At 48.1% G+C, this 21548-nt stretch overlaps 1 protein-coding gene across 1 annotated transcript in view; it reads right to left on the minus strand.

Annotated features, from left to right (window-relative positions):
• PNPLA1 (patatin like phospholipase domain containing 1) overlaps positions 1-20509 on the minus strand; it is a 52997-nt gene extending 32488 nt beyond the window's left edge. Inside the window, exon 1 of the mRNA XM_040249821.1 lies at positions 20118-20509. Within this exon, the coding sequence (XP_040105755.1) occupies positions 20118-20322 (205 nt within the window). The 5' untranslated portion in view covers positions 20323-20509. The remainder of the gene's footprint in view (positions 1-20117) is intronic.
• Positions 20510-21548: the final 1039 nt, after the last annotated feature.

Consider the following 21548-nt stretch of genomic DNA (forward strand, 5'->3'; position numbering starts at 1 on the left):
CACTTAATAAACACAGATGCATCCATGAATAATGAATATATGAGTAAACCCAGAATTCAAGGGAGGAGGCTCAAAGAAACAGCTATTTAAGGTGACCCAGAGTATAAAAACAGAAGGCTTCTCTCTTCCCCTCCTTCACATAGCCTTCATGCTGAGTGTTAAATCCTAGAAAGATGGGCACTTGGCAGCTGACAATTTAAACTGCTGGGGATCCCATTCACAGGGTGCCCGAATTAACTCGGCTGTGCGGGATGAATTTGCGGTGGAGGATGGGACTAGAGGCCCCAGCCTCCCGCGGACTGGTAGCCTAGCAACAACTTCCAGCTCAGCCAATCACCGTGAGGCTCCCTGTAGCTGCGGCAGCGGTGGGCAAGTATGTGGGGGTGGGGGGTTGAAGTAGGGGGCGCAGCAGCGCCCCCCCCCCTCCACCCGGGAGGCATTGGCGAGCAGGCTCGCGTTCCCAGGAAAGTCATGCAATTCCCCGAGTCCCTGAGTGGAGACCCTGGGAGCCTACTGCTTTTACCTGATCCCTAATTGTAGGCTGAATTATAGGCTGTATTTCCCTGTGGGTATATCTTGATTGCCCGACTCCACTGTAATAATTATTATTTGTATTATCTTAACAACAGTCGTTTACCCAAGCAGGTTTTCACACTATAATCTCAGTTTATCCTCACAGAGACAGCAAGCACCCCCCGGGGGGTGTGGTGGGGGTGGGGCGGGATGTGGGGGAGACAGGTTTATTCTCCATCTTATTTCTGTATCCTGCACTGCAGGGGCCCTGATTGAAAAACAATTGGCCTGAAGCTGCAGAGAGTCACCACTGGAAGGTCCATGGAGACTGATTTTTCAGTCAAGAAGTCTTTGTTCCAAATGAATACGGGGAGGAAACCCACAAAAGAGGGTATACATGTATATGTATGGCTGATTCACTGCTGTACAGCAGAAATGAACACAACATGGTAAAGCAACTGTACTCCAATTAAAAATAAATAATGAGAAAAAAAGAAAAGAAATCTCAATATGTAAAACAACTAAAAACAGGGCTGTTCTGGGCTGAAGGCAAGCGGGGTCTCAGGCCCTGCCCAATCTCCCTAGCCCATCCTGGGAAGGAAGGTCCTGAAAGCACAACCCTGAAACTCCTAAGGATCTAGGAGCTTAGGTCAAAAATGCTAAACCAGATTCATTCTCTCATTTTATAGGTAAGAAATCCAGCAGGACAAAGGTTGAGCTCAATACATATGGCTGAATGGCTGCTGGCTGGTGGGCTAAATGGAGAGATGAATAAAGAATGGATATATCCTAGGTCATAGTGTCTATGTTAGCAGAAACTAGAACTAGAGTCTATGAAAAAACTCACATTTTCCTTCTCTGTTCTGAATGTATTATTGGCTTTAGGCAAGAGCAAAACAACTCTGACCTAGTAAGCACTTAAATAAACAACTCCCCCCCACCAAAAAAAAAAAAAAAAAAAAAAACCACACACAATACTTCTCAAGGATAATGACAATTTTCCACACAGACCTTTTTTCTGACCCTAAGGGTTTACCAAATAATTGGCATTAAGTTCAAATCATCCTATATCAGATTGCCATGGAAACAGCAGTGCCTGCCACTGGTACATCACGTGGATTCGTATCAAGTTGCCTGTGGTGCTTTTTCCCGGGGCCTGGGGCCTCACACAGCCCCTGTGTGCTTCTTGCCCAGAATGCAGGCATGATCTCCACAAATTTCCACTGAAGGATCTACTGATTACCTCGAGATGGAACAGGCAAAGAGAATGCATCCCAGCTCTATTCTTTCTGTTTTCTTTGGTGGACCCAGAAGTCTATTTGGAATTCTGCTCCAAGGTAGAAACAAATACTGCCCTCCTTCCAGGCTGTGGCCCATCCTGCCTTACAGACTCTCCCTTCACTACTGTGGGGACACTGGGGTAATGCAAGAGTTGTGAACTAGTCACCCTCCAGTCTGTGTGTGTGTGGGTATGGTCAAGGGACTTCCAGGTGAACCTCTGCTATAAAGAGAAAAGATCATCTCAGAGCATCTTCTCATTTGAGATTTCCCCAAATTAGGTGCCACTGCAGAGGAATGCCCATGCCTCCCTCTTTCAAAACCATGATAATTGAAGTTCACTTCTGCTGACTGGCAGTATTCATTGCCCCAGCTGTCTAAGACTTCACTTAGTTGGGTCTGTGACCTACCTACATAGACTACCATTATGTTATGTGAGTCTTGAGGTTCTTATGAAACTACAGGGTTCGTTCAGTCCCACTCTGCTGTTTATGGAGGAACCAGAGATCGAATTGCCAACATCCATTGGATCATAGAAAAAGCAAGGGGATTCCAGAAAAACATCTACTTCTGTTTCACTGAACATACCAAAGCCTTTGAATGTGTGGATCACAAAAAACTGGAAAATTCTTAAAGAGATGGGAATACCAGACCACATTACCTGCCTTCCTGAGAAACCTGTATGCAGATCAAGAAGCAACAGTTAGAACTGGACATGGGACAATGGACTGGTTCAAAAATGGGGAAGGAGTACGCCAAGGCTGTATATTGTCACCCTGCTTATTTAACTAATATGCAGAGTGCATCATACAAAATGCTGGGCTGGAAGAAGCACAGGCTGGAATCAAGATTTCTGGGAGAAATATCAACAACCTCAGATATTCAGATGATACTACTCTAATGGCAGAAAGCAAAGAGGAACTAAACAGCCTCTTGATGAGGGTGAAAGAGGAGAGTGATAAAGCTGACTTAAAACTCAGCGTTCAAAAAGCAAAGACCATGGCAGCCAGTCCCATCACTTCATGGCAAATAGATGGGGAAAAAGTGGAAACAGTGACAGATTTTATTTTCGTGGGCTCCAAATTCACTGCAGACGGTGACTGCAGCCACAAAATTAAAAGATGCTTGCTCCTTGGAAGAAAAGCTATGACAAACCTAGACAGTATATTAAAAAGCAGAGACATCTCTTAGCCGACCAACATCTGTATAGTCAAAGCTATGGTTTTTCCAGTAGTCACGTACGGATGTGAGAGTTGAACCATAAAAAAGGCTGACTGCCGAAGAATTGATGCTTTCGAACTGTGGTGCTGGAGAAGACTCTTGAGAGTTCCTTGGACTGTAAGGAGATCAAACCAGTCAATCCTAAAGGAAGTCAACCCTGAATATTCATTGGAAGGACTGAAGCTGAAGCTCCAATACTTTAGTCCCCGGATGAGAAGAGCTGTCTCATTGGTAAAGACCATGATACTGGGGAAGATTGAGGGCAGAAGGAGAAGGGGACTACAGAAGATGAGATGGTTGGATGGCATCACTAACTCAATGGACATGAGTCTGAGCAAACTCAGGGAGATAGTGAAGGACAGGGAAGCCTGGTGTGCTGCAGTCCATGGGGTTGCAAAGAGTCAGACACGACTCAGTGACCAAACAAGAACTGGCTGCCACTCTTTGGTACCTGTTGGTGCCACACCCTGTGCCAGGCTCTGAGGCCTCATAGTTTCATTTAATCTTCATGGCACCCCTTTGAGGTAGGTACTATGGTTATTTCCTCTTTAGATGAGGAAATAGAAGCTCACCCAGTAGCTTGGCTAAAGTCACACACTGGAAAACAGCAGAGCTAGGCCTTGAAGTCTTAAGGGCCCCAAAGCCAGTGTTCTTTCCAGCACAGCCACTGTCTCCACCAGGGACAGGCCCTTCATCTCCAGAGCCTCCGGTTCCCACAGTGAGGCGGGAGGGTCGGGGTGGGGGTGGGGGTGTGCGGGGGTGGCTGGTTCCACAGAGGCTCTTGGGATCCGCTTTGCTAGGGTTTAGTTTAGGCATAGCTCCTAAGGGCTCAGTTATCCCTGGGAGACATGAAGAGCAACAGAACTCAGATCACATCTTCAAACATATGCCCCCCTATCTGCAGACCCAGAGTCCTTTCTCAAGCCTGTCTCTTCTCTCATCAGTAAACAGAGTGCACAATCCCGCTTTTCTTCCCGATACACAGACTTCTATTTATTTACTGACTTTTTACTATCTCTGCAGACTTCACCCTAAAGCCCAGCTGAAGATCTGGGCCCCTTCCCAATTATCCCCGCTGTTAGCTGTCTCTCCCCGACTACTGTCTGCACCATTTATCTCAGGCTGCCTTGAGTAGTCCACCCTGTCTCTGTGGCTAGCACATTCCTTGAGGACAGGACCTGTATCAAGAACACCCTCCTCCCCCATTATTGCCTAGCTCAGTGCTGAACACTTAGTAGGTATTCAAGAATGAAATGAAAGCACTATCTAATGTTCCCTTATTTCTGTTTTGCTCCTCCTTATATCCCCAGCCCTTAATTCAGTACCTGGCACACTCTGGGGACTTAATAAATGTGGAATAAATCAATAATGAATGGTGAAGGACTCCCCTGATGGTCCAGTGGATAAGAATCCGCCTGCCAATGCAGGGTACATGGGTTCGGTCCCCGGTCCAGGGGTCCAGGAAGATTCCACGTGCTGTGGGGCAACTAAGCCTGTGCTCCACAACTACTGAGCCGGCTTTATAGAGCTTGTGTGCTGCAACCACTGAAGCCTGCACCTAGAGCCCGTGTTCCACAACAAGAGAAGCCCCTGCAATGAGGAGCCCTTGTACTGCAACCAGACAGCAGCCCCCACTGGCTGCAACTAGAGAGAACTGACACACACCAACAAAGACCCAGGGAAGCCACAAATTAATCAACTTAAAAAAATAATGAATGATGAAAAATGAATGAATGAACTAAAGGAGGAGATCAAAGAGTATCTTCTCTATTAGACTGTTGGGACTCTTCCTGACTGCTGGTCAGGAAGGTGGAATTCTTCAGTGACTCAGCTGGACTTGGGGTTTTGAGGGGGCAAACCACAGAGCAATTTGCTCTGTCAAGCCTGGTCCTAACTCTTGCCCCTACATCCATAGACACAGGAGCCTGAGCTGTGACTGAAGAGGAGATTCTTCTTTACGTGGTGATCTCAGGAGGATAGAGGTGGGTTACCCTCAGGACTGATGAGTCAATTCCCAATTCAAATGTGAGTCAAACCGGTCTAGGTATTTGTTTATCATTTGTCTGCCTCTTTTTCCCTGTAGAATTGGAAATAGAACTCAAACCAAATTTGATCCCAAAGAGAAGCAAAGAAAACATTGCTATTTTAATGCTCTCTAAGTGAGCGGGTCTAAGAATGGACCCACCAAATGTAGTGTAGGATCCTGGATTGGGTCCTGGGACAGAAAAAGGACATCAGTAGAAAAACTGGCGCAGTCTATAGCTGATGGTAATGTTTCAACGTTAATGTCTGAGGGTTGGCAAATGGACTGTGGTTATATGAGAGGGTAAAACTAGGTGAAGGATGGGGGCTTCCCAGGTGGTGCTAGTGGTAAAGAGCCTGCCGGCCAATGCAGGAGGCAGAGGAGATGCAGGCTTGACCCCTGGGTTGGGAAGATCCCTTGGAGGAGGGCATGGCAACCCACTCTAGTATTCTTGGCTGGAGAATACCATGGACAGAGGAGCCTGGTGGGCTGCAGTCCCTAGGGTGGCAGAGCGTTGGACGCGACTGAAGCGACTTGGCGTGCACACGTGGGTGAAGGATATACAGAACTATCTGTGCTATCTTTGCAACTTTTCTGTATATCTATCATTATTTCAGAATAACACGTTTATTATTATTAAAGTAAAAAAAAATAATGAACAAAGGTTGCCCAAGGCTATTAGACACACAGTGCCTGCCACCCAGCAGGGGCTCAGTTAACATCTGCTAATATTGAGGGGACTGAATTAGGATAGGTCGCCTGCATGAGCTGCTTTCCAAATAGATGTTTCCACTGCCTAATCAACACATTCAGAATTTTACCCAATTTTCCATTCAACTGTCTTCTACTTTAGTCCAAAGGCTTGTTTGGAGAAAATAATTTTTTGTCTATCTGGTTGGAGAGGTTAAACATGTAAAATACAAATTACTTTCTATTCAGTGAATTGAAAGATACTAATTCCAACACGACAGGGGGAGTTACAACCACCTCCACCCAGTGATGTCATTTCTGTACATTTTACAAAAAGGTTTTTTTTTTTTTTTGCATACATCATGTCATTTGATCTCACTTTCTTAACCAATGTGCAAATGATTGCTTAGCCCATGGAGTTTGGTAGGAGAGCTGATGTGTTGCTTGCAAAGCAACTTCTGAAATCATTAGAGAAGATAAAGAAATATAGGAATGAGGAGAGTCCCAGTCTTGGCTCATTGTGGTAGCTAATATCTCTGAACACCTTTTTCCCACTTTGTAAAATGGGTATAAATATAGGACGGTGAGAAGATAAAAGTAAATGATTCATGCAAAGCTTTAGGCATAATACCTGGCACATTCCAAGGGCCTGATAAATAGTATTATTACTGTGAGTCAGAGCAGAGTTCATGTTACAGAAAACACTGCCATCTCAGGCAGATAAAGAACTCTGGGGATGATTTTTGATGAGGACATTTTGATTCTGAAAAGTGCACCCAGCAGCCAGGGCTGAACTTCAGGTTGTATCTGGGCAACAATACGCACATACTCACGCTCACTGGCAAGAGGGGGAAAGAGTGGTTTAAAGGACTTTGGAGAGGCTTCTAGTTCCACTAATAGAGCCCTGAGCTGAAAAGAAAACTCTCCAGCTTTAGTAACAACATTGTCTTCATCATCAGTGACCACAACAGAACTGTGGTTGACTTCACAAGTTAGAAAGAAAACAGAAATTAAAAAGGAACTGAAAGCCAGTGCTGGGCGAGAGAAAGCTGTTGCTGTGATTATTGGACCAGAAACTGGCAGCGACAGGGCCCTTGGTTCTGGGCTGTGTGAGGGTCAGTTGAACCAAGACCTTGCTTAAAGCCAGGGCCATCCAACAGCTGCTGGGTCAATGAAGCATGGCAGTGGCTTGCCTCTGTGTAGGGCTCTCAGTGAAACAACACAAAGTCTCCCGTAAACATGCAAAGCCCCCAAGCCGGCATTACCTGTGGCTTAGAGCTTGAATTGACACAGCCTACAGGGTAATCACCATAAACATTGGTCCTGAGTTGCTGATCACCCTGGGCGCCTGGCCAGGGCCAAGGCAGACCAGCTCAGACAGTCAGTCCTTCCACTGCCACACAGAATTCCCATAGAAAACCCAAGTCCTTGTGCAGATGAGTTCACAACTAAAGTATTAAAAAATATTAACCAGACCAGGTTGGAGTCCAGTTCTCTGTTTTAATAAATTTAACAACATCTCTAGGGTGTTCTTTTAGTTAAGTTTGAAAACTGCCACATGACCTCTGCTTTTCCGTTTCAAGATCGTTTTCTTTTCCCTTGCTCATCCATTCATTCAACATTCATTCATCAAAGACTTATTTCGTGATGACCGTTTGCCCAGCACATTCAGGATTTCTTTTGTCTCTCATCATAACGTCCTAGGAATGTGATCCCACCCCCAAGTTCCAGACGGGAAAACGAAGGAGGTGGCAGGTCGCTGGTGGGCTGAGCCTAGCCCCTCATTCCTGGGAGCTGCGTTCTCCACCAGCCCTGCCGTGTCTTGTCCCTTGACTGAGCCACAGAGACAGGCCCGTGGGTGAGCGAGGAAAGAAGTCTCCAGAGCCAAGCTTCTCACAGAGGCGCTGCGGTCCTCTTGGTACCCACCCCTGAGGCCCCCGCGGGGCCACCAACAGGACTACAACTGAGTCACCTGCCAATGCCAATAGCTTCAGCCTCCTGTGGCTCCAGGGCCTCAGGAGGGGTGGCAGGAGCTGCCCAAGGCGGTGGCGACCAGGCACAGGAGGCACACCGAAACACCGTCTCCACTGCAGGAGTCAAGCCGGGTCCTGCTGTGCCCACGCGTGTGGGGAGGGGCTCCAGCTACTCCCCTGGGCCTCCCAGGGGCTCTGCAGGGTCCTTTTAGAACCCATATCCTGTCCGGAAGGACAGCTTGCCTTCCTTCCCGACAATGCAAGCCCGTCTGTTGCACCTGCAAATCTCACAGCCTGGAAGACTCTTCTCTCAGAAAACAAAGTTCTCCCTCCCTTCCTTCCGCCTCAGAGAGGCCTCCCCGCCCGGCCCACCTGACACCTCACCCTCTGATTACTCACCACACCCTTCGCGGGCTTTATTTTCTCCTTTGAGCATGCCTGTTGGTGTTTTTCTATGTTGAGTTATTTACGGCTTGAATTCACCGGGGGAGTGTCAGCTTCATGAGGGCAGAGAGCTGTTTTGTTCGAGGCTGGATCCCTAGGGCCTAGGATGAGCAACAGGGCAAATGGCCTGTCTCATCATCCTTCGTTCAGCCAGAAACTGGTCCTCAACTTTTTTGTCTGCACATTAAGTAGGTTAGACAAGAACAGTGACTTTCAAACTTAAAAAAAAAAAATCATTGGAGATCAGGGTAGGCACAGGAAAAAAAAAATCACTGGAACACTTTCTTGAAGTGAAATTTTATGAAGAATGGAAAATAGCAAGGTTGAACTCATTGAAGCTGGGGGAAGGCCGCCGGGCGGGGGGCGGGGGGTGGGCTTCAGTGTGTATCCTCTCCCTGCTCTTTTCTTCCTAGCCCCACCTCGGCCCCCCGCCCCAGAGTCCTGGGGTTCCTTAGAACACAGTTTGGAAATCACTAGCCTGAGTGAGGTCCACCTTCAATCAGTCACTTCCACTTCCAAAGTATAAATACAATCATCCATAAAGTTGAGGAGTTGGAGTTGCTGACCTTCCTTCTATGGCATTCTGGTATTATAATATTAGGTAAAGCCCAAAGTAGAAATTGCAGACACATTCAGTGTCACGCCTGCCAAAGGCTGGCAATTGTCAGGAGTCTACCAAGCAGTACTTGCTGGACCAGTAGTTTGTGGGAGCCACGGGGTCAATAAGACCTCAGATTGCTCAACCAATCTAGTTGATGGGATGAGACACAACGTCTGAAACAAGACAGGATACCATCAGGTGGACAGATTCTATGGGTGAACTTGGAATCCCAAAAAGAGATCCAGTGGGGTAAAATGGGAGGGTGTGTTGGGAAGAGGTGTTTTCTCTGGATAGGACACCAGAAAGTCTAGGCAGGGGACACAGAAGGACTGGGGGGCACTCACATGCCAGCTGCCAGGAGGGCAGCCGGCTGATGGTTCAGTGCTGAGCCCCTCCTCAGCCAACACACTGGACTTGACCTGGTGTTTATGAAATCCAGACCTTGGTCCCAGGAAGGACAGACTTTTTCCATCATCATCATCATATATCTCAGATATCAAATTATAACTACTATGACAATGACTGCTAGTTGTCCCCAATATCCATTCTCCCCTTCTTCCTTAGTAGTTGAGCCTTCAATTTTTAGCTGGACACGTGGCATTCCAGAATAGAGTCTACATTTCCCAGGCAGTCAGGTGTGGTCATGAAAATGACTTCTGATCCGTGGGATGGGAGGTGACATGATGTGTGTCATCTTCAAGGCCTGCCCTCAGAGGGAAGACGTGTGCCCCCCTTTCCTCTGCAACTAGCTGGAATGCAGACGTGGTGAGGAGCCTTCTCGGACTGTGAGCAACACGGTGGAAGGAACCTGGCTCCTAACCTGGAGCCACCACACCAGCCTTGGGGGGCCGGGGTGCAAAGACCACAAGAGCGAGCAATGCTCTTGTGTTTTGTTGAAGCTCTGCCCCTCCAACCAGTGCAACTGCAGTGTCAGTCCGAGTTTGCAAAGCTCATTCCCAAGGACCACTGCGGATCCCGGAGCAAGCTGTGGGGAGGGATCGGCAGGCATATTTGCTCCCGCTGCTCGGTAGCTGAGCTGAGTCTCAGGGTGACCTGGCCAAGGTCACTTGCTGCTGAGTGGATTGCTGGGACCAGAGGAAAGAGAAGGTGGACAGAGTTCAGACTTTGGGTTCAGACTAGCTCTAGTTTGAAGCCTACCTCCCTGCTGCCTAAACCCTGTTCTGAAAAACCATGTGAAAATAAGGTGAGTGGCAAACTAGCCTCACAATGTGACTGCAGACGCTTTTGTTCTCAGAATCCAGGGAGCCTGCTTCCTAGACAAGTGCTCTTTCTCACGGGGGTTCCCATCTCTGAGACAAGCACCCTCCGAGAGCCAGCTGTGGGAGCACCAAGGGATGAACGGGAGTGAGGAGACTCTCAGAGGGGTGATGTCTGCGGTGGGACTTGGAGGATGGGGAGAAGGGATACAGGGAGAAAAGAAAGGGGCCAGCACCCGTGGGAGAGGGGACAGCTTGAGCAAAGGAACGGAGGCAGGGCACATCCTGAGACTGCTATGCACTCGAAGAGGAGAACTCTCAGTTCCAACCCTCAGCCTCAGCTCCCTCCTTTTAATATTTTACTTAGTGGTTTGCGTGTTTAGTGGGTTGTCACTGTGAGAAGGCAATGGAAGAGATCCTGGAAAATAATTACTTCTAGAGGACAAAACAGAGTCACCTGATGAGCTCAGCTAAAAGGCAGCTAAAAGTCCCCTGCCCCTGTCCCCCACCCAGCAGGGGAACAGCCACTGAGGCTGGTACCCACCCAGCGCCATTCTGTGCCAGGAGACCAACCAGCCTCACTCCCCCTGGGCTTCTCAGACTCACAGTCCTTATCTGGAGAGATACCTGTTGTGAAATGTTCCCGCAGAAAACAAAGCCTAGGGAGGCTACATGCCACTTCTATGCAGATTCAAAATTGTTTCAAAATGATATTAAAAGAAACAGAACAAAGCAGGGTTGGGAATATGCAGATGAAGCCCCATTGGTAAATATTGATAAGTGTTGAAGTTAGATGATGGGTGGGTTCTAGAGGGTGCATTATATTATTCTCTCCAAGACACTTGAAAATTTTCCACTTAAAAAGGTTATTTAAGAGCTTCTCTGGTGGCTCAGTGGTAAAGAATCTGCCTGCCAATGCAGGAGACACAGGTTTGATCCCCAGGCCAGGAGGATCTCACATGTAACTTAGCAACTAAGCCTGTGTGTCACAACAACTGGGCCTGTTCTCTAGAACTTGGGAGCCACAGCTACTAAGCGCATGTGCTACAACTAGTCAACTCTGAGATTTAGAAGCTGAGGAGCTAGTTTAGTTGGTTGAGTAGTAGTGTAGTTCTCTGTGCTCCGCAACAAGAGAAACCACCGCAATGAGAAGCCCATGCACCGTAGTTAGAGAGTAGCCCCCGCTCGCCACAACTAGAGAAAAGCCAGGCAGCAATGAAGACCCAGCACAGCCAAGAATAAATAAATATATTTTTTAAAGTTATTGAAGGACTTCCCTGGCAGTTCAGTGGTTAAGACTCCACCCTCCCAGTGCAAGGGGCACGGGTTTGATCCCTGGTTGAGGAACTAACCACATACCAAGCAGTGTGGCCAAAACAGAAAGTTATTTGAAAGTTTAAGAAATGTACATGAATGTTCATAACGACATCAGTTATAATAGCTCAAACTAAAAACAACCCAAACATTCCCCGACAAATGGATTTTAAAAATGTGTTATATCCACATAAGGAAATATTATTCAACAATAAAAAGGAGTGAAGTACTGACATGTGCTGTAATGGATGAGTTTAGAAAACACTACACTAAGTGAAAGAAGCCAGACACAAAAGGACACATATTGTATTGTATAGACTCCATTTATATTAAATGTCCAGAATAGGCAAATCTATAGAGACAAGAAGTAGGTTAGTGGCTGCCAGGCAATTGAATGGAGGAATTAAGAGGCAACAGCTAAGGGGTTTGGCGTTTCTTTGACAGGTAATTAAAATGTTGTATGATTGATTGTGATGTTGGAGATACAACTGCAAATATACAAAAACCCATAGAAAAAGAGAAACAGCCAGTAGAGGCTCCGAGCCATGAGTTTTCATAGGCTTCGATGGGAGCTCGGGCAAAGGGTGAGGTATGGACCAGCCCCTGAAACAAGGTCTGTCTGCCTCGTTTACGGCTCACCTAGAGGAATTCGCAGAATCTAGCCCAGTCTGAAGCCTCTGGAGCAACACCGTTTTTCTCTATTCTGGAAAAATCCATGCCCCATTAATAAATATGGAATTTTGTTAGTCCTCAAACGCCTGACCCATTTCCACTGCCCGGTTTTAGTTTTGCCAAGTGCCCTGGGGCTTAACTGAGGCTGCACACCAGGGTCACCTGGGGGTTGAATAAACACTGGTGCCGGCTTCCGCCCCAAGAGATCCTCATTTAATTAGTGTTGGGGAGAAGCCTGGGCAGTGGATGTTTTCAAAGCTCCCAGCTGATTCAAACATGCAAGACTGAGAATCATTGACTAAGTGAAGAATTTTTTAATGAGTAGGAAAAAATATCAAAAGTATAGCATGGAGTATGGTGAGTATTCGGTCATGAAACTTCTCTTTTAGATTTATGTTCACACTGGGTCACAATATAAAAAGTACTTCTTACTGTAACTTTCAGCCTGGGAGTTTGGAAACCCCAGGTTGACGGGTCCTGTCAGTCACCGAGCTAAATGAAGGGGACCCACCAGCAGCAATCAGGTGCCCTCCAGCCTCTGCGTGGGCCTCTCCAAGGACAGATGCTCCCCTGCTTCCAAATAGCCCTTTCCCATCTTGGACAACTCTTGCTGAGTCAAAAGCTGCCTTTCTGAAATTCTCACATCAAACCCTGACACCAGAGGACTGAGGTCTTTACCACCCGCTGAAGGCATTATGTGTCCCAATCACGTGACATTGCTCTATTGTCAAGCAGAGTTCAGCTAGAAGCTGAGGGTCCTGCCCAACCTGTCTCTACATGTCAGATTTCTACTCGTCTTTCAAGCCCCTAGACCTCCCTGGTGGCTCGGACGGTAAAGCGTCTGCCTACAATGCGGGAGACTGGGTTCAATCCCTGGGTCAGGAAGATCTCCTGGAGAAGGAAATGGCAACCCTCTTCAGTATTCTTGCCTGGAAAATCCCATGGACCGAGGAGCCTGGTAGGCTACAGTCCATGGGGTCGAAAAGAGTCAGACACAACTGAGCAACTTCACTTTACTTTTCAAGCCTTATCTCGAATGCCCCTTCCATGAGGTCTTCCACTATGGGATCTGTTTGCTCTCTCCCTCTGCACTCTTCTGCCTTTTAATTTTCTAATATACAGTTGGAACTTATTATACTATAACTAGTTGGTTACTTTGAGTTTGAATAAACCGTAAGCTCCTTGAGGGCATGGGTGGAGCTTCATCTTGAGCTATATCTCTGTATATTCTGCAGGGCCCAGTGTATGCTCCATACACAATCATTGGTTGAATGAATGAACAATTGGCTTACCATGAAGTTTTTATAGGGAGGAAGGTACCAATTAGCAGCTTAAATGGGGATGGGATTTTAGGTTCACCAAATCCTCATTCTTTAACAAGAAAAAAAATGCATAATTTTGGCATTCGAGCTAGTGCTTGAAAGGTAAGTTGAAATTTGACAGGGAGAGACAGGTCGAGGAGTAGTTTTTAGCCTCAGGTTGGAAATCCTGAATCCCCCCCACTGGTTGTCAGGGAAACCATCTCTCCTCAGATGGGTAAATGAATGAACATTCATTCTCTAATGCAGTTCTAATGAAAACCAGGCTCTTGTGTTAAGTGTTTTGCAAACATTTTCAGGTGCCCCCAAATTGCCCCTAATGCAGAACTAGGCTCATGTTAGCAGAAGATGGACCCACTGCTGCCTCCGCTTCCAGTGAACAAAACACAATCTGAGGATGGAAAAGCCCAGGCTGGGAATAAGAGGACGGGGGTCGGCCTGGAGGAGAGAGGCTGGGGGGGGGGGAGTGTTGAAGTAGTCTTTTTAAAAGAGACAAGCCTATTGTTTGTATGCAGATAGTACGATTAGTTACACATAAAGCATAGGATAATCTACCAAGGAACTTTTAGAAATATTTGAGGATGTTCATGAGGTTGCCCAAGACAATATCAACAAACAAAAGCCATCAACATTACTTTATATCAGCAATAATCAATTAGATTAGAAAATGCCGTAGAAAAAAAGATCTCGTTTCCTATAGCAACAAAAGCTATTAAATCTCGTAAAAGACACAAAAAATCTTTACTGAAGGACAAAAAAGGTCAGAAGGAATAGAGAGATGGGTAGGCTATTAATATATTATAAATGAGAAGCTATAATTTCAATCAAAATCCTAATAGAGCTCTTTTACATGGGGGAAAAGGGGGTCAAGAATAAGAGTCAAGGGATTTCCCTGGCGGTACAGTGGATAGGAATCTGTCTGCCAATGCGGGGGACACGGTTTTGATCCCTGGTCTAGGAAGATTCCACGTGCCAAGGAGCAACTAAACCTGTGCCCCACACACTGAGCCCGAGGACCGCACCTACCGAAGCCTGGACGCCTGGAGCCCATGCTCCACAAGAGAAGCCACCGCAGTGAGAAGTCTGCAGACCGCAGCTAGAGAGCAGCCCCTGCTCACCGCACTAGAGGGAAAGCAAAGACCTAGGGCAACAACAACAAAAACAGCCAAAAAGAGTAAGAGAGTCAGTATTTGAAGAAGAAATTTAAAAAAGAAGGAGAGGGCTGCCATATACACTATATCTCTTATTATAAGACTATCATGGTCAAAATATTGTGTTATAGTGCAGAAATAGACAAATTCACTAATAGAAGAGAAGAGAGACTCCAGGGATTCCAGGAACTTGAATAAGCCAGAGGCAGCATCGCAAGCAAGTGTGGAAAGAGTTGCCTATAAATAGTGTCCGGTATTTGGTTACCACAATCAAAATCTTCATTTCTACCTCAAAAGAGCTACAAAATAAATTTCAAATGGATGAACTTAAATATGAAAGAGCAAAATTTCCAAACTCTTGAAAGAAAATACAGAAGTAATCATTGTAACAAAGTAAAGATATTAAAAAACACAAATTGTAGGCAGAAAAGATTTGATATCCCTGACTGCATCAAAATTGGAATTTTCTGAGTAATGAAAGACGTTGTCGATAAAAAGACAAGCTATGGAATGAGATGAAATAGCTACAATGTCCGTAACTGAAATGATTCATGTACAGCCTATATAAAGAACACCTACATGTTGAAGAGAGAAAGATTACCAGGAAAGGGTTATGAGCAGGTAAGTTACAGAAGAGGAAACACAAGTGGGGACTTCCCTGGTGGTCCAGTGGCTAAGACTCTATGCTCCCAATGCAGGGTCCTGGGTTTGATCCCTGGGCAGTGAACTAGATCCCACACGTCACAGCTAAAGATCTCCCGTGAACTAAGACCCAGCACAGCCAAGTAAAACATTTTGTTTTTTTTTTTTTTTTTTAAGAGAAAACACAAGTGGTTGATAAATACATAGAGATGCTTAATAGCACTAGTAATCAGGGTGTGCAGATTAAATAAGCAAAATAAAATGAGATTTAACTTCACACTCCTCTGATTGACTTAAAACTCTTCAGTCTTGGAGTTTGCTGGTGGCCTACTAGTTAGGATTCTGCACTTCCACCGCCGTTGCCCAGGTTTAATCCCTAACTAGGGAACTGAGATCCTGCCAGCCACCTGGCCTGACCGAAAAAATTTAAAAACTCTACAGTCTGATAGTCCCAAGGGTTGATGATGACACTGCGTGGAAATCAGGAGCTGCTAGTGGTTAATACATGGATGTGAGAGCTGGACTATAAAGAAAGCTGAGCGCAGAAGAATTGGTGCTTTTGAACTGTGGTGTTGGAGAAGACTCTGGAGAGTCCCTTGGACTGCAAGGAGATCCAACCAGTCCATCCTAAAGGAAATCAGTCCTGGGTGTTCATTGGAAGGACTGATGTTGAAGCTGAAGCTCCAGTACTTTGGCCACCTGATGTGAAGAGCTAACTCATTTGAAAAGACCCTGATGTTGGGAAAGATTGAGGGCAGGAGGAGAAGGGGACGACAGAGGGTAGGCTGGTTGGATGGCATCACTGACTCAATGGACATGAGTTTGGCTAAACTCTGGGAGTTGGTGATGGTCAGGGAGTCCTGGCGTGCTGCGGTTCATGGGGTTGCAAAGAGTCGGACACAACTGAGCGACTGAACTGAACTGAATTGAGTGGTTAATTTGGTACAACCGCTTTGGCGAATAATTTAAAAGTTCATGTGATATGTATCCTAGGGAAACATTCCGTGTGGACCTGAGAGACTCAAACAAGGATACTCATTGCAGTGTTGTTTATAACAACAAAAACTTGGCCATGTCCATCAACAGAATGGGTAAATGAACCACGACACAGTTTTAATGGAATAGGTACAGAAAGAGGTGAAGAGGATTAAAGGAAATCAGGAGACCCAGTCCTGGATCTTGCTCTGCTTCTAACTGATGACAGGATGGGACAAGTCACGTGTCCCTCTTCGCTGAGTGCTCTCCCCAGACGTTCTCATGGCTCACTCCCTCCCCTCCTTCAGGTCTTTGTGCAAATTCCACCTACTCAGAGAGGCTTCCCTGACCCTGGTGTCCATACAACCAGTATCCATGGCCCCTGACACTGCTTTGTCAAGAAGCGGAGTGGCGGGATTTCCCTAGTGTCCAGTGACTAAGACTCTGAGCTCGCACTGCAGGGGGCCTGGGTTCAATTCCTGGTCAGGGAACTAGATCCCACGACTAACTATCCCTCATGCCACAACGAAGATCATGAGTGCCATAACTAAGACCTTGGTGCAGTCAAGTAAATAGATATTTATTTTTTAAAAAAAAGGCAGCAGCATCAGCAGCAGCAAAGTGGCTTAAAGGTTAAAACACCAGCTTTACTAACTACTGTTTGCATGACCTTAGGCAAGTGATTTAAGCTTTCTGTGACTCAGTTTCCTCCTCTGTAAAATGAAGATAGTAGTTTTCAACTCAGAGGGCTACTGTGAGGACTGAATGAGTTAATACACCAAAGAGAACAGTGCCTGATTTGGGGGAGGGCTGGTTAGCAGTAAATTGCACGGCAGTTAAAATGAATGAAGTACTCTTGAGTGACGGTGGCTCAATCTCATAAACACGCTGCTGAATGAAAAGAGCACAGCCCTCTCCCTTCCCTGAACTTCCCTCCTAGTCACAAGCATGTGGCCAGCACGCAGACCAGCCCTCGGTCACACCACCATCAGGGGTCCTTCTCATGGGTCTGAATCCCTGTCCCCTGACATCCACGTCCCTCACAGCCTGGCCAAGTCAGTTCTCAGTTCAGTTCAGTTCAGTTCAGTCTTGTCTGACTCTGTGCCCCCGGGGACTGCAGCACGCCAGGCCTCCCTGTCCATCACCAACTCCCGGAGTTTACTCAAACTCATGTCCATTGAGTCAGTGATGCCATCCAACCATCTGGGCAGTGTTTATTGACTGAACTGGATTAATTCCGAAAGTTCTCAAATGCCCGAAGACAGAGACACCACTGACCCTTCTGGCTGGTGTGTTTTAAGTTGAACTAAAGACATGAGGAAGTGGGGGCGATGGAACGGGTGAGTGACCTGAGTACCTGGAAAGAGAGAGAAATCCCAGAAAAGGGGGTGTCTCCAAGGGAAGGGAGTCTGTGACTCCAAGACCAGGGAGTAGGGGACCCTCACCCCTTTCTGAAGGCCTGTCCTAGGGTCCACTGGGTGACTGAAGGATGAACTGCTACATTCACAGAGAACTTGACATTAAAAAAAAAAAAAAAGATCTAGAAGGATCCCATCAGAGTCCTTCCACAGGCTCTAGGAGGGGAAGTGGGATTGGGGACAAGGCGGGAGGCGAGTGAAGGCTTCTTTTTCCATTTATACTCTAAATAGTTTTGCATTGTTTGAACTGAGAAAGAAGTGATTACTTGTGAATTATGAGAAAAGAAAAATTTATCTTGCACGGAAGTGGTACTCAGGGAATGGGTATTACAATTATTCTTTAAAACAGAGAGAAAGACATCTCACCCAGCACAGATCCGCAGGCAGGAAGGGGCCCTGCTTGCTCCCCTCCTCACTCTGCAGCGGGCCCCTCATCCCTGGCCCTTCCTCCAGCCTGTACCCTAAAGGGGATGCCCTTACTGCTCTCACCGCCCAGCCCCCTGCCCCAAACAACAGCCTCCTACTGCTCTCCCTGTTTCTCCCCCACCTTTTTTATTGCTCAACTTTATTTTTTATATTTATTTATTTTTAATTGTCAACTTTATTATTTTTTATATTTATTTATTTTTAATGGATTGATGATTGTTTTACAAAATTGGTTTGATTTGTGTCATATATCGACATGAATGAACCATCAGTGCACATACGCCCCCTCCCTCTTGAATCTCCCTCCTTCCTCCCACCCATTCCCACCCCTCTAGGTTGTTACAGAGCCCCAGTTTGAGTTCCCTGAGTCAGAGTCTCTTGGACTGCAAGGAGATCCAACCAGTCCATCCGAAAGGAAATCAGTCCTGAATATTCATTGGAAGGACTGATACTGAAGCTGAAACTCCAATACTCTGGTCACCTGATGTGAAGAGCTGATTCATTTGAAAAGACCCTGATGCTGGGAAAGATTGAGGGCAGGAGGAGAAGGGGATGACAGAGGATGAGGTGATTGGGTGGCATTACCGACTCAATGGAGATGAGTTTGGGTAAACTCTGGGAGTTGGTGATGGTCAGGGAGGCCTGGCGTGCTGTGGTCCATGGGGTCGCGAAGAGCTGGACATGACTGAGCGACTGAACTGCACTGCACTGAGTCGTACAGCAAATTCCCACCGGCTGTGTCAGTGTATATGGCTCCACGTTACTCTCCCTTCATTTCACCCCCCCTCGCCTCCCCCAGCGTTGCTCTCCTTGTTTCTGCCATCCCCGCTCCGTCTCACTTCGCACAGCCCGGCAGTTGACACATACCAACCAGTTCACTCACTCAGGCCATTACCCTCTAACGTAAGCTGAGAATGAGACGCGAGTGGAATCTCAGCTGGACAGAGCAGGAACCGCGGCACAGAGCATCCAGCCATGTGCCCCAGGCCCACACCGTGAAGCGCCAGCGTGGGGATCCAGCCCCTGGGGGCCTGGGCTCCAGCCCCCGCTCTTGGCCACCTGTCCCCTTTGCCTCCCTCCTTCCTCCCCACTCCCCAGGAGTGAAATCTGTTCTCCCTGCTACAAGGTCCACGTGACCTGGCCCCTGCCTGCCCCTCCAGCCTCACCCCCCACCCCCCTCCTCACTCCCCAGCGCCACGGGCTCCCCGGCTGGTCCTGCACCCAGAACAGTCTTTTCTTCCCAATCATCAAATGGCTTGCTCTCTCACTTCACTCGGATTTCTGCTTGAATGTCACCTCCTCCAAAAGGGCCCCCCTCACTACCCTTTCTCAAACAGTCCTCACTTTATTCTCTGACCCTTTCCTGCTGCGATTTTATTCATAGTTCTTATCACTTCCTGATCTGATGTTATGAGACTACTTGTTTGGAGGCTTATCATGTGTCTCCACTCTCTCTAGAATTTCTGTTCCGTGAGGGCAGGGACTTTGTCCCCAGTGCACAGAATGGTAGTACAGCAAATGAGTGAATGCTCCCCATCCCTGCTCCCCAGGTGAGGCAGCCCACGTGGATGTCAGTCTGCTCTGGGACCAGGTCTGGGCCTGCAGTGTGCCCTGCTCAGAACAGTCCACTCCCCTTTCACGGGATGGTGCTCCTGCCTCTCCGTGCGTCACCCCATCCTCTCCCCCGGGCCTCCTGGACAAGCGGGGCAGCAGGCAAAGTGAGGCCTCCCATATTCCTTCCCAGTTTCCCCCTGCCAACCCCTCTGTCCATCCCTCCAAGCCCAGGGCTTTCACTTCCAGCCGCTTGGAAGCTGGTCTGACGAATCCACCTCCACCAAGATGATGAAGATGTCAATTTGTCCTTCCCAAGGATATTTGCATTTTTAAATGAGGCCAGGCTGGAGCAGCTCTTCGCCCAGTGTATGCCTGTGTCATGGTGTAACTCCCAAGACGGGATGTTTCAGAGAGATACCACCTTTCCCTCTCCCAGAGCCCGGGAGACAGTGTCAGGTCAGGGTGCTGAGGGAGAGGGAGACAGAGTTCCAAGCTCAGCCAGTGGGTCAGAGACTGGGACCCAGCAAACCCTGACCACAAATGCTATCCCACTCCACCTACATCTTCCCTTCCTACCACCCAGGCGACCTGGTTTTGTTCCCCAAAGCATCCCCAAGCAACCCTCAGGCTCTGCTTTGTGGAACCCCTCCAGAGGCTCCCCAGGGAACCCAGAACAAAAGCCTTACCCATTTCGATCCCACAGATGGCCAAGGCTGCCACCACCGCGCCTGCCGACGTCCCAGCGAAGCGATGGGCTGTTTCCAGCATCCGGGGGGCCAGGTCCCGAAGGGCGTCCACTGCCCCAGCCTGGTAGAAGGAGAGGAACCCGCTGCCCGAGAAGGAGATGGAATGAGGGGTGTCAGGGTCCCCCTTGAACACCTGTTCTTCCATCTCCTCAGCCTGGGACCTCCCAGGGAAGGGAGGAAACTCTCAGCGCCGATGTGCCTGAACGCCAGCCACTCTCCTGTTGAAACTTGCAGCCAAGCTTCCCTGCCAGCCCGGAGCCTGGAATGTGGCTGTCGCTCCCCGGGCGGCGGCTGGGATACCCACAGTGGCTCAGGCAGCAGCTGCCTGGGCCTGCTGAGCTTGGTCAGGAGGCAGCCCCAAAGCCTGGTAAAGGCCCCGGCGGGCAGCGTCCTGGCCCAGTGAGCGCCCTCCTCTGCACTTGCCTGGTACCCCTTGGATCGCAGGTGGCCACCACGCAGGGCCGGGCCCAGGAAGAGGTGCTGCTCAGCCCTGAGTCCCAAAGGGTTCACTCATCGGGTTACAAAACCTCCACAGATGGGTATGGGATGGCACCTCCCTCCCCCGCACGCTGCAGCCGTAAAGGGAGTAAACGCTGGCCTCCCTCCAGGAGAGTGTATTCCTTTCCCACAGCGACAGGGCTGCCAAGTTGGCTCTGGTTTCTGAGGGAGACTCGGCTCACAGCACCCATGCCCCCACCGCAACGCCCCTCCCTGGGATCCTGCTCCAGGCTCCAGGTGGCGTGTGTGAGGTGTGATACAATTATTTTTATTTGTTCTTGCATAAGTGCCCCTTTGCTTACTCATCTGTTTATTCACATGTTAGGACTGGCCACCGGTAAAATTGTAAAGGAAAAGAGTTTGGGCTCCAGGGCCCCCACCCCTCGCCTCTCCAGCTCTCACCTTCTCTCCTCCACCCTTCGCCAACACACCAACTCTTGGCACTCTCTGTCCAAGCCCTGAATCTCTGCGCTGTGTCCTAAGTGTCCCGCAAGAAGTCAACCTGGAATCTCCATCATTCTGTGTTACGGCATCATACTGTATTCTCACTTTGAAATGAGAGGTTTGAAATGTCAGTATTCATGACATCTCATGTCATGACGTCTCATGTTTGAGATGTCAGTAACCCCAAGGATGAACAGCTTGGGACCCCAGGTGTGCGGGCATCTGGGTCAGAGCAGAGAGATGATTTGGAGCCTAAAGGGAAAGGCATGTGGTTGGGGAACCAAGGGTAGCTCCAGGGAGCCCTGGTCATGCCAGTCTGGAGCAGTGCAACATGGCCCTGGCAAGGAGAGTCTTCCTCACTACCAGCAAATGTCACTGCCTAAGGATGTTGCAAGACAGCGAATTGGCCGGTGTCCCCCTTCTCTGTCC

The sequence above is a fragment of the Oryx dammah genome, unplaced genomic scaffold (genome assembly GCF_014754425.2).
Source record: "Oryx dammah isolate SB20612 unplaced genomic scaffold, SCBI_Odam_1.1 HiC_scaffold_11, whole genome shotgun sequence".
Classification (NCBI taxonomy): Eukaryota; Metazoa; Chordata; class Mammalia; order Artiodactyla; family Bovidae; genus Oryx; species Oryx dammah.